The sequence below is a fragment of the Hemiscyllium ocellatum genome, chromosome 32 (assembly GCF_020745735.1).
Source record: "Hemiscyllium ocellatum isolate sHemOce1 chromosome 32, sHemOce1.pat.X.cur, whole genome shotgun sequence".
Taxonomy (NCBI): domain Eukaryota; kingdom Metazoa; phylum Chordata; class Chondrichthyes; order Orectolobiformes; family Hemiscylliidae; genus Hemiscyllium; species Hemiscyllium ocellatum.
The window spans coordinates 28453625-28466908 of NC_083432.1; the positions used below are offsets into that span (position 1 = coordinate 28453625).

A 13284-nucleotide genomic window follows, 5' to 3' on the forward strand; every position below is an offset into this window, starting at 1 on the left:
TCCTCTGAGCAGAAACATTTAACAATAGTGTGCGCATGACAGTCCCTCAAAGCAGGCATGGCAGGAACGTGTGTGGAGATTTTTAACATGGTGAGGCACTGAGTTGGATTATCAGCTATAATCATATTGAATGGTGGAGCAGGACCAATGGGCCAAATGGCCTACTTCAGTTCCTATTTTCCACGTTTCAATGTGGCTGATCACTCTTACTGCTTATAAGCATATCAGAAGGCTTTACAGACTGACAATCAACCTGTTGGGTTGCACTTCAACACATATCCCATGGTCATCAAGATGAGGTTTTATCCTGGACTTTCTAGTCCTGAGGCAGGGATGTGACCACTGCATCACAAGACCTCAACCTCTTAATCAATAGTTCATTCTCTCGAGAAAACACTGATCTTGACTAAGATTACAAAAGCAGAGGAGCCAGCATTAACATAATGTTTCTTGGCCGTTTTATTTCTCAGAGATAAGTTACACTTAGAATCATGTGGATGCAGCCTATTCTAATCTGCAAGATCTGAGTGAGGCAATTTTCATGTATGGGGCACCATGGGGACAGGATGTTCATTGTGCCTCTCCGGTGAGCTTGCTCTCCAGAGGAGTTTGATTTTATAATCGGTTTGAATGTAATTTGGAATGGGAAGCTTCTGGTCTATTTGTGCTATTTAGGAGCAGGTTATTTCAGTGGTGGATAGATATGTCACTTCTTAAAGGGGTTGGGGGGGTGACATTCTCTTTGTTGGCATGTGGAAACTCAATTCTGGATCAATGAATACAATGTTGATGGGTCATAACTTTTGGATAAAGAAGGCAAAACACGGAGGCATAATGGTTAGCACTGCTGCCTCACAGCGCCAGAGACTCAGGTTCAATTCCCGCCTCAAGCGACTGACTGTGTGAAGTTTGCACATTCTCCCTGTGTCTGCGTGGGTTTCCTCCGGGTGCTCCGGTTTCCTCCCACAGTCCAAAAATGTGCAGGTTAGGTGAATTGATCATGCCAAATTGCATGGGGAAGAGGTAAATGTAGGGGAATAGGTCGGGGTGGGTTGCGCTTCGGCGGGTCAATATGGACTTGTTGGGCTGAAGGGCCTTTTTCCACACTCTAAGTCAGTAAGTAAAAGTAATCTAATACCAAATCAAGGAGTGAAGTTTACAATTAGCATTGGCTGCCTTTGGTCAATGCAATCAGTTTAAGATGGAAATCTGGAAGAGACTTCAGGTTTCTCGAATAACAAATAATTCAATCACTATTCACAAATAATTTCAGTCACTGCCGCGCCCTCACTTACAGCTGCACAATAAACGCTGCTATTATTTTTGCAAATCAACTTTCATTTCCCTATTTACCAAACTCACAAATGTTGAAAAAGGAAATTGAATTATCAGTTCCAACAGAGCAGTATTGAGGAAGTAAGGTGAATGCATCCTTCCATGCTGGACAAGACTCTAAAACCCCAGGAATGCATGTGAAGGGCACAAATATTAACATTGCGAAGAAATTAAATCTATCAAACCACTGTGCAAAACCAGTTATCTAGCATAATGACAACACTGTATGTTTGGGCATGTCAAATACAATGGTGTACATTGTTATGTTTCTCTGCTTTGACTTCTAAAACAGAACATTGCACTTCAGTAAAAAGCTGATTGCAGAGGAAAGCAGCCCTGAAATAAAAGGCATTTTTAAAAATAGGGTAGAAGTTCATCAGTGATGTTGTTCACACATAAAACAATGTTCATCTTTGATTGGAATTTAAATCAACTGGACAAAACAAAATGATCAAAGAACGCAGTTGAATAGTTAGAAAATGAAATATTAAATAATGATCATCTTTGTTTCAGTAGGCAAGAAACATCCAGCTTTTCTGTCAGGAGTTTATTTATAGCCAGCTGCTGCTTTTTTCAACAGTTCCCTTCAATAACCACAACCTGAGACACAATACATGTGTTTCTAGCTGCATGGAAGATCCTTTTAGCTGTGATATAGACAAATGCCTTCATGGAGCTGTCTTAAAAGTGCAAATGCTGGACTACATTAAGATCCACCAACAACTCATTTTCACACCCCGTTGCTTCTCCAGTTCAAAACCACTAAATTATTCAAAACGCAGCCTGTCTTTCACATGTGTTTTCCATTATAACTGTACTGAAAATTTTATCTATTCATTACATCTTAAGAAAGGATATAACTTCCCATACAAAAAAAAGCTCAATGATTCACCCAGATTGGCAGCCATAATTTGATCTTTAAGATTTAGTGAAAAGACAGTAAAATACGTTTCAAAGCCGAGATAACTCAAACAAAATTGTGAGCTGGTTTTGGAAAACTACAACTGAAATATAATTTTGGTATGAAAATGGTGACTGCTGCTAAAGCTGATAGTGCTGATCTACTGCATTGAAGAATACTGCTTTCCATTCAGATACGAATAGCGAGTATTTTCAGTCCTTCATGGAATGTATTCCTTATTATTACAGCAAAATAACAAAAGGATTATGGGTGACTGTCTGGTTACATCAATGACTTCTGACATGCTCCATAATAGGAAAACCTACCTTGCAACTTCTCTTTGCACAGAATTCATACCATTTGTAAACCCAGTCACTCTAACCACAAGCAAAGTGTTGTGACATCAGCAAAGGGTACAGCAATATCATGGAATTTTGACACATAAATTATTGCATAATCAGGCTCATGCAAGGCTAGCAATCCCTGGAGCATCGGAGGCTGAGGGGTGTCCTTAAAGAAGTTTATAAAATCATCAGGGACATGAATAGGATAAATAGACAAAGTCTTTTCCCTGGGTTGGGGGAGTTTCAGAACTAGAGGGCATAGGTTTAGGGTGAGAGAGGAAAGATATAAAAGAGACCCAAGGGACAATCTTTTCACTCAGAGGGTGGTATGTGTATGGAATGAGCTGCCAGAGAAAATGGTGGAGGCTAGTACAGTTTCAACATTTAAAAGGCATTTGGATGGGTATATGAATAGGAAGGGTTTGGAGGGATATGAGCCAGGTGCTGGTAGGTGAGACTAGATTGGGTTGGAATATCTGGCCAGCATGGACGTGTTGGACTGAAGGGTCTGTTTCCATGCTGTACATCTCTATGACTGTAATTCATGTTTCTTGCATGAAACTAGAATAGAATAACCTTTATTGTATTTTAATAAGCAAATAATTATGATTTCAATCCAAGTACAGTACAAATCTGAGTCTCACAAACTGAACTTTCACTTGAATAGCAGTTTTTAATCTTGAGGCATTTCTGGCTTTATCCTCTAGCCTTCACCAATTATTTGGTAAATATTTAGCATTTCCAATGCTGCATACAAATTCCATTACAAGCTGACAATATCTGATGATGAAATGTGTCATATTTAGGGCCAAACTTGGTCTTTACCAAAACTGATAGCCAAACATTAGCATCTCTTGCTTTACTTTTGCACAGATATGATATTATTTAGGTACATAGTGTTCTTGAATGTTATAAATAACGTTCATTCTCATTGTTGTGGTTCTGTTCGCCGAGCTGGGAGGTTTTGTTGCGAACGTTTCGTCCCCTCTCTAGGTGACATCCTCAGTGCTTGGGAGCCTCCTGTGAAGCGCTTCTGTGATGTTTCCTCCGGCATTTATAGTGGCTTGTCTCTGCCACTATAAATGCCAGAGGAAACATCACAGAAACACTTCACAGGAGGCTCCCAAGCACTGAGGATGTCACCTAGAAAGGGGATGAATCGTTTGCAACAAAAACTCCCAGCTCGGCGAACAGAAACACAACAACGAGCACCCGAGCTACAAATCTTCTCCCAAACTTTGAACTTTAATTCTCGTTAAAACATAACAAGCCGTACCTGCCATCCCTGTGAGCGGCTCCCCCTTCAGTTACTGTCTTCACAAATATTCCAAGCTTTTCCAAGCCCATATCGGCTCCAGCTCCCATACCAATGATACTGATACCCAGCCCATCACCATCTATAGTCAGAAAGAAAGGTTAATCTCAGTTTTGGAAAGAATTTACATACATAGCACTTTCAGCAGAATGAAATATCCCAAGCTTCATTAAGTAGAGAGAAGCATAAGGAATGTATACTAAACAGAAGTTATGAGTTAGATTTTAGGACGATGACTGATGGCATTGTCAAGTACATCAGATTTTATAGGATATTTGAAGGTGGAGAAACATTTGTCAGGGCGGAAAGCAGAGGAAACTAATTCCAAAACAATGGAAATATTATTGAAGTGTAATGCTGTGATGGATGAAATGGGTGGAGGTGGGGAATGGGTGCACTGTAGAGCCAGATTAGAGAAATGAAAGGTGACTGCATGTGTGGAGTTTGTGCATTCTCCTCATGTCTGTGTGGGTTTCTGCTGGTGCTGCAGTTTGCTCCCATAGACCAAACATGTGCAGATTAGGTGGATTGGCCATGCTAAATTGCCCATAGTCACTAGGAATGTGTAGGCTAGGTGAATTGGCCAATGCAGGGCTACAAGGAAAGGGAAGGGGAAGTGTGTCTGGGTGGGATGCTCTTGATGGGAAAAATGGCCTGCTTCCACACTGTAGGCATTCTATGAGAAACTAGGGAATAACACTGAAGTTAGCTGACACTGTCCTTATAGTCTGTGTGGCTTCGTCCCTTACTGTAATCATTCTATGATTCAATGCGAAAGATTAAATGAATTCATAAAGTTGTGTAGGCAAGATTTTGCTGTAGGATAGGTAATTAGTATAGGTGAACAAATACAGTAGAAAAAAGATTATAAGATGCATGGAATAGAACTTGGATGAGATAGAGTTTATGTCAAATGGAGCTTGGATACTGGAAAAGCTGAGCTTAGAGGTGATGAAAGCATGAGTGAATGTTTCAGAAGCAACTGATGGAGGGTAGGGGGTTAATGTTCAAGCACAGTTGAGCTCTGTTACATGTGAAAGACAGAGATATTGACAACAAATCTAGTGTGAGATTTGAAGATTTGTTCAGGGTCAAGCAAGATGCTGATATTGCATTTTGTATTGGCCCATACTGACAGATACCAATAAAAGGCTGCATTTCATTGACAAATTAGGAAGAAACTGCAATGACAGAAGAGAAACTGATGGAAAAGAGCATTTGCTGTGTGGGAGCACTAAACAATGAAACCATGATGGGGTAACAGCATGGAAAACAGTCACTAGAGATGACAAGTAGGGTGGTTAACAGTTCGTGCTGTACCATAGACTAACATCGATTCTCCATTAAACTTCTCATCAGTGCCTCTCAATTTGCATAGGTTTTGTTAAATACTACATAAAAATAAAAAAAAACAAATCACTTTAAAATGAGAATCAAATTGCATCTCTAAGCTCGGTTGCCTTTATGCTCTATCCTCTAGACCCTTTGCATCTACAAAAAATAAATTTTGTCTCATTTCTCTGTGTGACACATACTATAACATACACATATATGAAATACATATAAATTTCTCTAATCTTTGGAATTTTCTGTGAAAAATATTAGATCACGCTAATACCGTTTAAACATTTTGTGAATAGATGTTACAAAAAATTACTTAATGTTGAAACAGATTACTGTTTATGAATTTCAACAACTATTTCTGCAATTTTACCAATGTTATTAAATGTTGGTGGAAACGGTACAATATGTCATCTGCTGACCAGCAGTATTATGCTAGTAACTTCATGTGTCCAACTAGTCCCTTGTATATTAATCATTTTCACAGCCTGAGAACAAGACACCAGAATTAGAATGAAAGTACTGCAGATGTTGGAAATCAGAAATAAAAACAGGAAGTGTAAGAGAAACACAACATGTCTTGCAGTATTTCTACAAAAAGTGAGAGTGCTTTGCAACATTATAACCTGCCTTAAAACTTTGTATCTCCAAAACAAGCAGATATAAAATTAGATTAATATTTTGGAGCACAGCTATAACTTACCCTTTTCAAGTTCCACAGGAAAGAGATCCAGCCTTTCCACACGCTTTTCTAGTTCATACTCTGCTGATGCTGCCATGGGATCCACATCATCGTTTCGTCTGTCATAGTCCTCATTGGAATAAGTAGTGAATACCTGGCAGAACAACAGTGAGATTTTTTAATAATAAAACAATTGATTAGCTATTCCTGAGATGCTGCCTGGCCTGCTGTGCTTTGACCAGCAACACATTTGCAGCTTGAACCTGAGCTTGTCAAATAACTGATATTCGAATAATCAAAAGGCAACAGAAATTATACTCGCATTGATGACTGGATATTCAAAGGGCTTAACTCTCTCACAGATAAAGCTTTTCCCTTCACACCTTAAACATATCTTCACGCTTCAGTACCTCATACATCAACTTAAGTATACTCAGGCCTACTTGCAAAATGTGCCGCAAGTAAGTAGTTTCTGAAAGAAAATGTTCACAGTCCTTGTTTAAAGAGGCTTAGAGAGTGGTCTGTCTTTCACTGTCCTTTCTAGCAACCTGATATCCACTTAGAAATAAAACCAGATTTAAGTGAAGTAGAAGCAAGGTTGGTAGGCTTCAATGCACATATGTAGCAGCCCCCACTCAATAAACAGGAGTTAGGGAAGAGTGTTAATGATTCATTTTGTGAAATGAAAATCTAACTCCCAGTTTTACATGAAATCACTTTTAGAAATGTGTTGAAAAATGTCCTACTCTTAACAAAAATTACAAAACACATTTGCAATTACACAATACCTTTTACAAGACACTACAAAGGACTCGACAGCCAATGAAGCAAGGCCAATGCAGCAAATGTAACAAACCTTATAGCCACTTTGCCCATAGTAAGATTCCACAAACCAGCAAAATGATAATGTCCAAAAGTGACCAATAACAACCTGCCTTGGATTTGCTGATTGAAGGATAAATGTTGGTTACAGCAACAGGGCTCCCTTCCCTCACTTCTTCAACATAATACCACTGGATTTTTACATCTACCAGGAGGCCAGCAGGTCATTGGTTTGACATTTTTTTAGAAAACCTCTGGCAGTGAAGCATTCCCTTAGCCATGTACAGATTGCAAAGCCTGGATAACATGTGTAAGTCTCTGTTAGACTTGAATTAGCAAACTCCGGGCTCAGAAGTGAGAATGACACAAATGATCCAAGACAGAAAAGGCTAACAGCCATGATTTGATTGCCAACTGAAATTGATCTTCAGTCCAGTCCTTGTCCACCTTTCATGGCATTAATCAGGAATTATTAATTAAAAGAAACAAATTTTCAAACCCTTGCTTCCTAAATTTATTTAAGTAGTAATTGCATTTCTAAACATGTAATTTTCATTGAATAATACCCAGAAAAGATTAAATGGAGACAATGGATACCTAAAGTAAATGACAGGCATGGTGTAAACAAAGCACTGATACAATTTCTAATGATGCAGGGTTATTGTCACTATCTCTGATCCAGGATACCTGGCTTCAAGTCCAACCTACTCCAGAGGAGTGTGATAAAATCTCCGAATAGGTAGATTAGAGAAAATGAAAAGGCACTAACACATTTTTAAAGACAAATGATCCAACAAAAAGAGTGAGTACATAGGCACACAAATAGGTGGAAATATCAGATCGTTTTCATTTATGGCAAATGCTTACTGCGGATGGAATGTTAAAATCACACTATTGTAAAATTATCAGAGGTTATGAAAATTCTCACAAAAGGTAAATTTCTTGATTTCAAGAAACAGCATAACTTGAGGTTTTTGATTCCATTGTTGAGTCATAATTGGGAGAAATAACATATCCAACAATATCAGATAGTTCACATAAACCAGGCTTATGTATTTACTTCAGTGTGATACAACATCTTATGAGCATTATTGATGAGTTTTGTTCCATCATGATAACATGTGGAATGTAAACTTAAGGTCAAAGGAAAAGAAGGTTGTGCTCATACCCTGAGGTGCAGAGAGATGAAAGGAAACGCAAAGGGAACATAAACACCATCATAAACCAATCAGGCTGATGCGGTCTCTTCTGCCACTGAAGATTCTCTAGAACTTCATTTGGCATTCCATACTGCCTCAGAAACTTTCAGGAGTAGCTGTGAAATTTGCATTTGTATTACATTGAGATCTGATCAGTCAACAGATGCAGTTGGAGGAATATATATGCAAACTAATTATTAAGATTTCACTTCAGTGTATTATTGTCGCCTGTATGGTTTTTCATAAAACCAGTAAAGTGTTAGAAATTGCTGTTGGCCTCCTGGTTAATTGGTCTGACTAGTGGCTAAATGCAGCCACCACTTCTTTCACGTAATGTTCAATAGGCCACTTAAACTGATTGGGGTTATTTGCACCTTGCTATTTTTCTTAGTATTTGCATAAATTTGTTTCAAGTTTTTACATGCATAGATGGTTTTCTTTTGTGTCACTGTTGTTAAAGAGTACTTACGATGAGAAGGTTACCATGGTTACATCCACGAGTCTATCTATGAAAAATTGCTGGTCGCAGTTTACTGAGCCTCCTTTAATTTGAACTCCTGATGTTCATGATGGGGGAAAATTAGGATGAAATTCGAACTGGCTGAAAACTGAGAGAGGGAACAGAGCTCCTTTCAGGATGGAATGTTTATGTCTGTAACAAATGTTCCACTGTGTTGTATATTGGAATATGGAAGAGACAGCTAAAATACTGAGGTCACTCATACACCAGTAGATGCACATAACACATTGCATTCCAGAAATTCAAGATTTTTAGCACAGACATTTGCAATTCTATCGCCAACGCTATTGCTAAGATTTAGTCAGATGTAATACACAACTGAGCACAGGTCGCTATGCTATAAAACGCATTTTGTTAGCGTAATTGACAAGTCGGACATTGTTTTTAAAGTGCTAACTTTGGCTGTAACATGATTACATCGCCAACACTTTAAGCGCTGTTTCGAAAGCTTGATTTTTCTACAATATGGGATTGCACAAAAGCGCAACCATTGCATTATAGAAGAACTACCCGTATATTAAGTGCTATGTTGATTTCTGAAAAACATTAATACATTAAGATTATGAAGAATTAGATTGTATTTGTGCTGAACTCTCTCTAAATTCCACTCTGGGATTAGAGATCTGATGCAGGAGATCAGGATTACAGGGTTCCTAATCACTGGGTGTTGCCCAGATAGACACACTGAATTGACAAGGTCACCTTGGCCTTCACCTACTGACGTTGTCATTAGGCTTTGCCCGGCTTGCAAAACGGGGCTGAACGCAGTTAATGTGTAAAAGCAGAATGGCAGAGGGCCACAGTCGTTTTATATTTCAAGTACCCACTCATCTCCTTGGAGTGGATAGACTGATTGCCCACTGTAACACCCCCAAAAAAGCCAAAACTAGACAGCTACAGCAAGTGTGGGTTGGGAAACTGAGCAACAGCTGATTTTAATAAACCTAATGATTTGACTGAAAGCCTCCAGTTTTCATTTGGGTTGAATTCCCTCTTTAATCTGTCTTTGTGGACTCTTAGTACTACACCAGCAACCTCTGGCATGATGTATCAGGTTTTCAGAACATGTTCCTAATAATTTATATGCACCTCAAATATCTGGCATAAAATAATCTTGACATTAATGGCTCCACCACTTTGACATCAACATAAAATAATTATTTCCAAAACACTAGTATTAAGATTCTAGCTGATGGTACTACTGGACAGATCCCAGCACAGACCCGATATTTAACTTTTGTAGATGGTTCATGGGGTGTTTAGTCATCGAAACACATTGACATGAGGCTGCAAGTGTTCTTCAACAACAGAATATAAGTTTATTATGACAAAGAAAAAGAAAAGGCATCTACATGACAGAAAGAGCTTAACGCAAACAGCAGAGTTTCTACCTGTTCTCAACACTATCTTTTCATCGATAATCAATTCCATAGAAATTTCACTCCTATCTTAATTTTTTAAGTTTTAACTCAACTGACTCTTTTCAATTTCTTTTCCGTTAATCATTGAGACAGTTGTATGATTCCTTGCTGATGTGAATGACATGAATCTTTCACAAGTCTACACTTTTTCCTTTCCCATGGGGAGAGTTTCTTCCCTCCCACTGCTAGAAATAACAAATACTAGATTGCTTTTTCATACACTAACCTAACACTTGCTTCAGCTATTGAAACAACAATTCAATTTCAAACTGGTATTCAGCAAGTGAACGTGGCTCAGAGATTTTTGTACTGTCCTTCTGTGACATCAAACACGAATGTGCCCATATCCGTGATGCAAGTAAGTTCTGGATTTTCAATTTCCATTTTGACTGTGGACACTGCAATTGCATCTTCAGCCCTTGCATTGTCACCTTCCATGTACTTTGCTTTTGCTCTCTGCACACACTCCTGCTCGATAACACCCGCTTCTGTTTCCATACGCACGTGTGAGGATGCCAGATTCCTGAACTAACTTTGGATCTAGCATGAGCTCAATCTGGGTCATGACTGCAAAGAGGAACATTCCCACAACCTGAAATATTACTGTCCCTCTACTCCTGTCTGGATATGATCGAATTTGCCTAAAAACGAGGCCATTTAAATATTTGGTGACTATCATGGCAAGAGTAGCATTTACATTTCTGACTCTGGGATCATGAACTTGGCATGAAAATCTAGTCAATATTCCCTGTTGGCTCGGGAAACGAATTCCCTTGCAATTAGTAGAAATATTTTCTGCGATAATCGATGGCTATACCCGCATTGCAGACTTCCTTCCACATCAGCTTATTGCCTTCACTCAAAATCTCAGCCTGTCATAACCTTTCTGCAGGCAACTATTTACTGAACCAACTTCATTTAAAGTCCCCAACATTACTTCTTGTCAAATATTGATTTTTTAAAAATATATGCAAATGTTCAGGAAAAAAAAATAAATCCTATGGTACATTCAGTCACATAAAAGATTGGATGTGACAATAGTTAAAAAAAAATGCAATCCAACTTATGAAGACTAAAGGTGTTGATGCTGGATTACTCATTATATTTGGGATTTTATACACATATTCCATTTTACATTTCAATGTATTAGTTACTTTTTTAATTGATGAAGGAGTGTAGTTTATTTTAAGATCTGAGTAGAATGTTATTTGTCTTCTTTGCTATTTTCTGTTTAGAAAGGCATAAATAAAGTTATTTCAGTAAAGCTTGTTCTGGGAAGCCAGAAGGTGTAGTTTTCTCAGAGCACTTTAAACAGGAGTTTTCCTCACACCTTGTTTCGGTTTGTCACGGACTCATTAATGGAGACCGACATATTCTTCATAGCCACCACTTCATCATTAAATCATATGGTTAACAGGAGCAGAGAAAATGAATTAGATGGACCTGCTTGAGCTGAATATTACCATCTCTGACAAAGTATGATTTTATTTTGAATATTATGAAGTTTTCTCTTTGGCAGGCCGAGCATGCGTTCTTGTCCCATCCTAAGAATAAGGAGGAAACCGGAGCACCCGGAGGAAACCCCGCAGACACAGGGAGAATGTGCAAACTCCACACAGTCAGTCGCCTGAGGTGGGAATTGAACCCGGGTCTCTGACGCTGTGAGGCAGCAGTGCTAACCACTGTGCCGCCCACAAGGAAGGAGACAGGTTATGGTAGGGGATTTTAACTTTCCAAACATAGATTGGGACAGCCATAGTGTTAAGGATTTAGATGGAGAGGAATTTATTAAGTGCGTACAAAAAAAATTTTCTGATTCAGTACGTGGATGGACCTACTAAAGCAGGTGCAAAACTTGACCTACTTTTGGGAAATAAGGCAGGGCGGGTGACTGAGGTGTCAGTGCGGGAGCACTTTGGGGCCAGCGACCATAATTCTATTAGTTTTAAAATAGTGATGGAAAAGGATAGACCAGATCTAAAAGTTGAAGTTCTAAATCATAGGAAGGCCAATTTTGGTGGTATTAGGCAAAAACTTTCAAAACCTGATTGGACACAGATGTCTGCAAGTAAAGAGACAGCTGGAAAATGGGAAGCCTTAAGAGGAGAGATAACGTGAGTCCAGAGAAAGTATATTCCTGTTAGGGTGAAAGGAAAGGCTGGCAGGTATAGGGAATGCTGGATGACTAAAGAAATTGAGGGTCTGGTTAAGAAAAAGGAGGAAGCATGTGTCAGGTATAGACAGATAGATCGAATTAATCCTGAGCAGAGTATAAAGGCAGTAGGAGTATACTTAAGAGAGAAATCAAGAGGGCAAAAAGGGGACATGAGACAGCTTTGGCAAGTAGAATTAAAGGAGAATCCAAGGGATTTTTACATATACATTAAGGATAAAAGGGTAACTAGGGAGAGAATAGGGCCCCTCAAAGATCAGCAAGGGTGGCATTTGTGTGGAGCCACAGGAGATGGGGCAGATACTAAATGAGTATTTTGCATCAGTATTTACTGTGGAAAATGATATGGAAGATATAGACTGTAGGGAGATAGATGGTGACATCTTGAAAAATGTCCATATTACAGAAAAGGAAGCGCTAGATGTCTTGAAATGCATAAAAGTGGTTAAATCCCCAGGATCTGATCAGGTGTACCCGAGAACTCTGTGGGAAGCTAGAGAAGTGATTGCTGGGCCTCTTGCTGAGATATTTGTATCATCGATAGTCACAGGTGAGGTGCTGGAAGACTGGAAGTTGGCTAGTGTCATGCCACTGTCTAAGAAAGGTGGTAAGGACAAGCCAGGGAACTATAGACCAGTGAGCCTGATGTCGGTGGTGGGCAAATTGTTAGAGGGAATCTTGAGGGAAAGGATGTACATGTATTTGGAAAGGTAAGGACTGATTTGGGATAGTCAACATGGCTTTGTGCGTGGGAAATCATGTCTCATAAACTTGAGTTTTTTGAAGAAGTAACAATGAGGAGGGCAGAGCAGTAGGTTCCATGAGAGACTGGTGAGCAAGGTTAGATCTCATGGAATACAGGGAGAACTCTCCATTTGGACACAGAACTGGCTCAAAGGTAGAAGACAAAGGGTGATCAGTGGAGTGCCACAAGGATCTGTGCTGGGTTCACTACTTTTCATCATTCATATAAATGATTTTGATGTGAGCATAAAAGGTATAGTTAGTAAGTTTGCAGATGACACAAAAATTGGAGGTGTATGGACAGTGAAGAAGGTTACCTCAAATCACAATGGGATATTGATCAGATGAGCCAATGGGCTGAGGAGTGGCAGATGGAGTTTAATTTAGATAAATGCGGGGTGCTGCAATTTGGGAAAGCAAATCTTAGCAGGATTTATACACTTAATGGTAAGGTCCTAGGGAACACTCCTGATCAGAGTATTGAGTA

At 39.1% G+C, this 13284-nt stretch overlaps 1 protein-coding gene across 3 annotated transcripts in view; it reads right to left on the reverse strand.

The window, feature by feature from the left end:
• The window catches only part of LOC132831018 (neurabin-2-like), a 216796-nt gene that overhangs the window by 70626 nt on the left and 132886 nt on the right, over nucleotides 1-13284 (reverse strand). For all 3 annotated transcript variants that reach the window (XM_060849048.1, XM_060849047.1, XM_060849049.1), the window contains exons 3-4: nucleotides 5940-6072; nucleotides 3857-3977 (exon numbers count right to left, since the gene is read on the reverse strand). In XM_060849048.1, the coding sequence (XP_060705031.1) occupies nucleotides 3857-3977; nucleotides 5940-6072 (254 nt within the window). The remainder of the gene's footprint in view (nucleotides 1-3856; nucleotides 3978-5939; nucleotides 6073-13284) is intronic.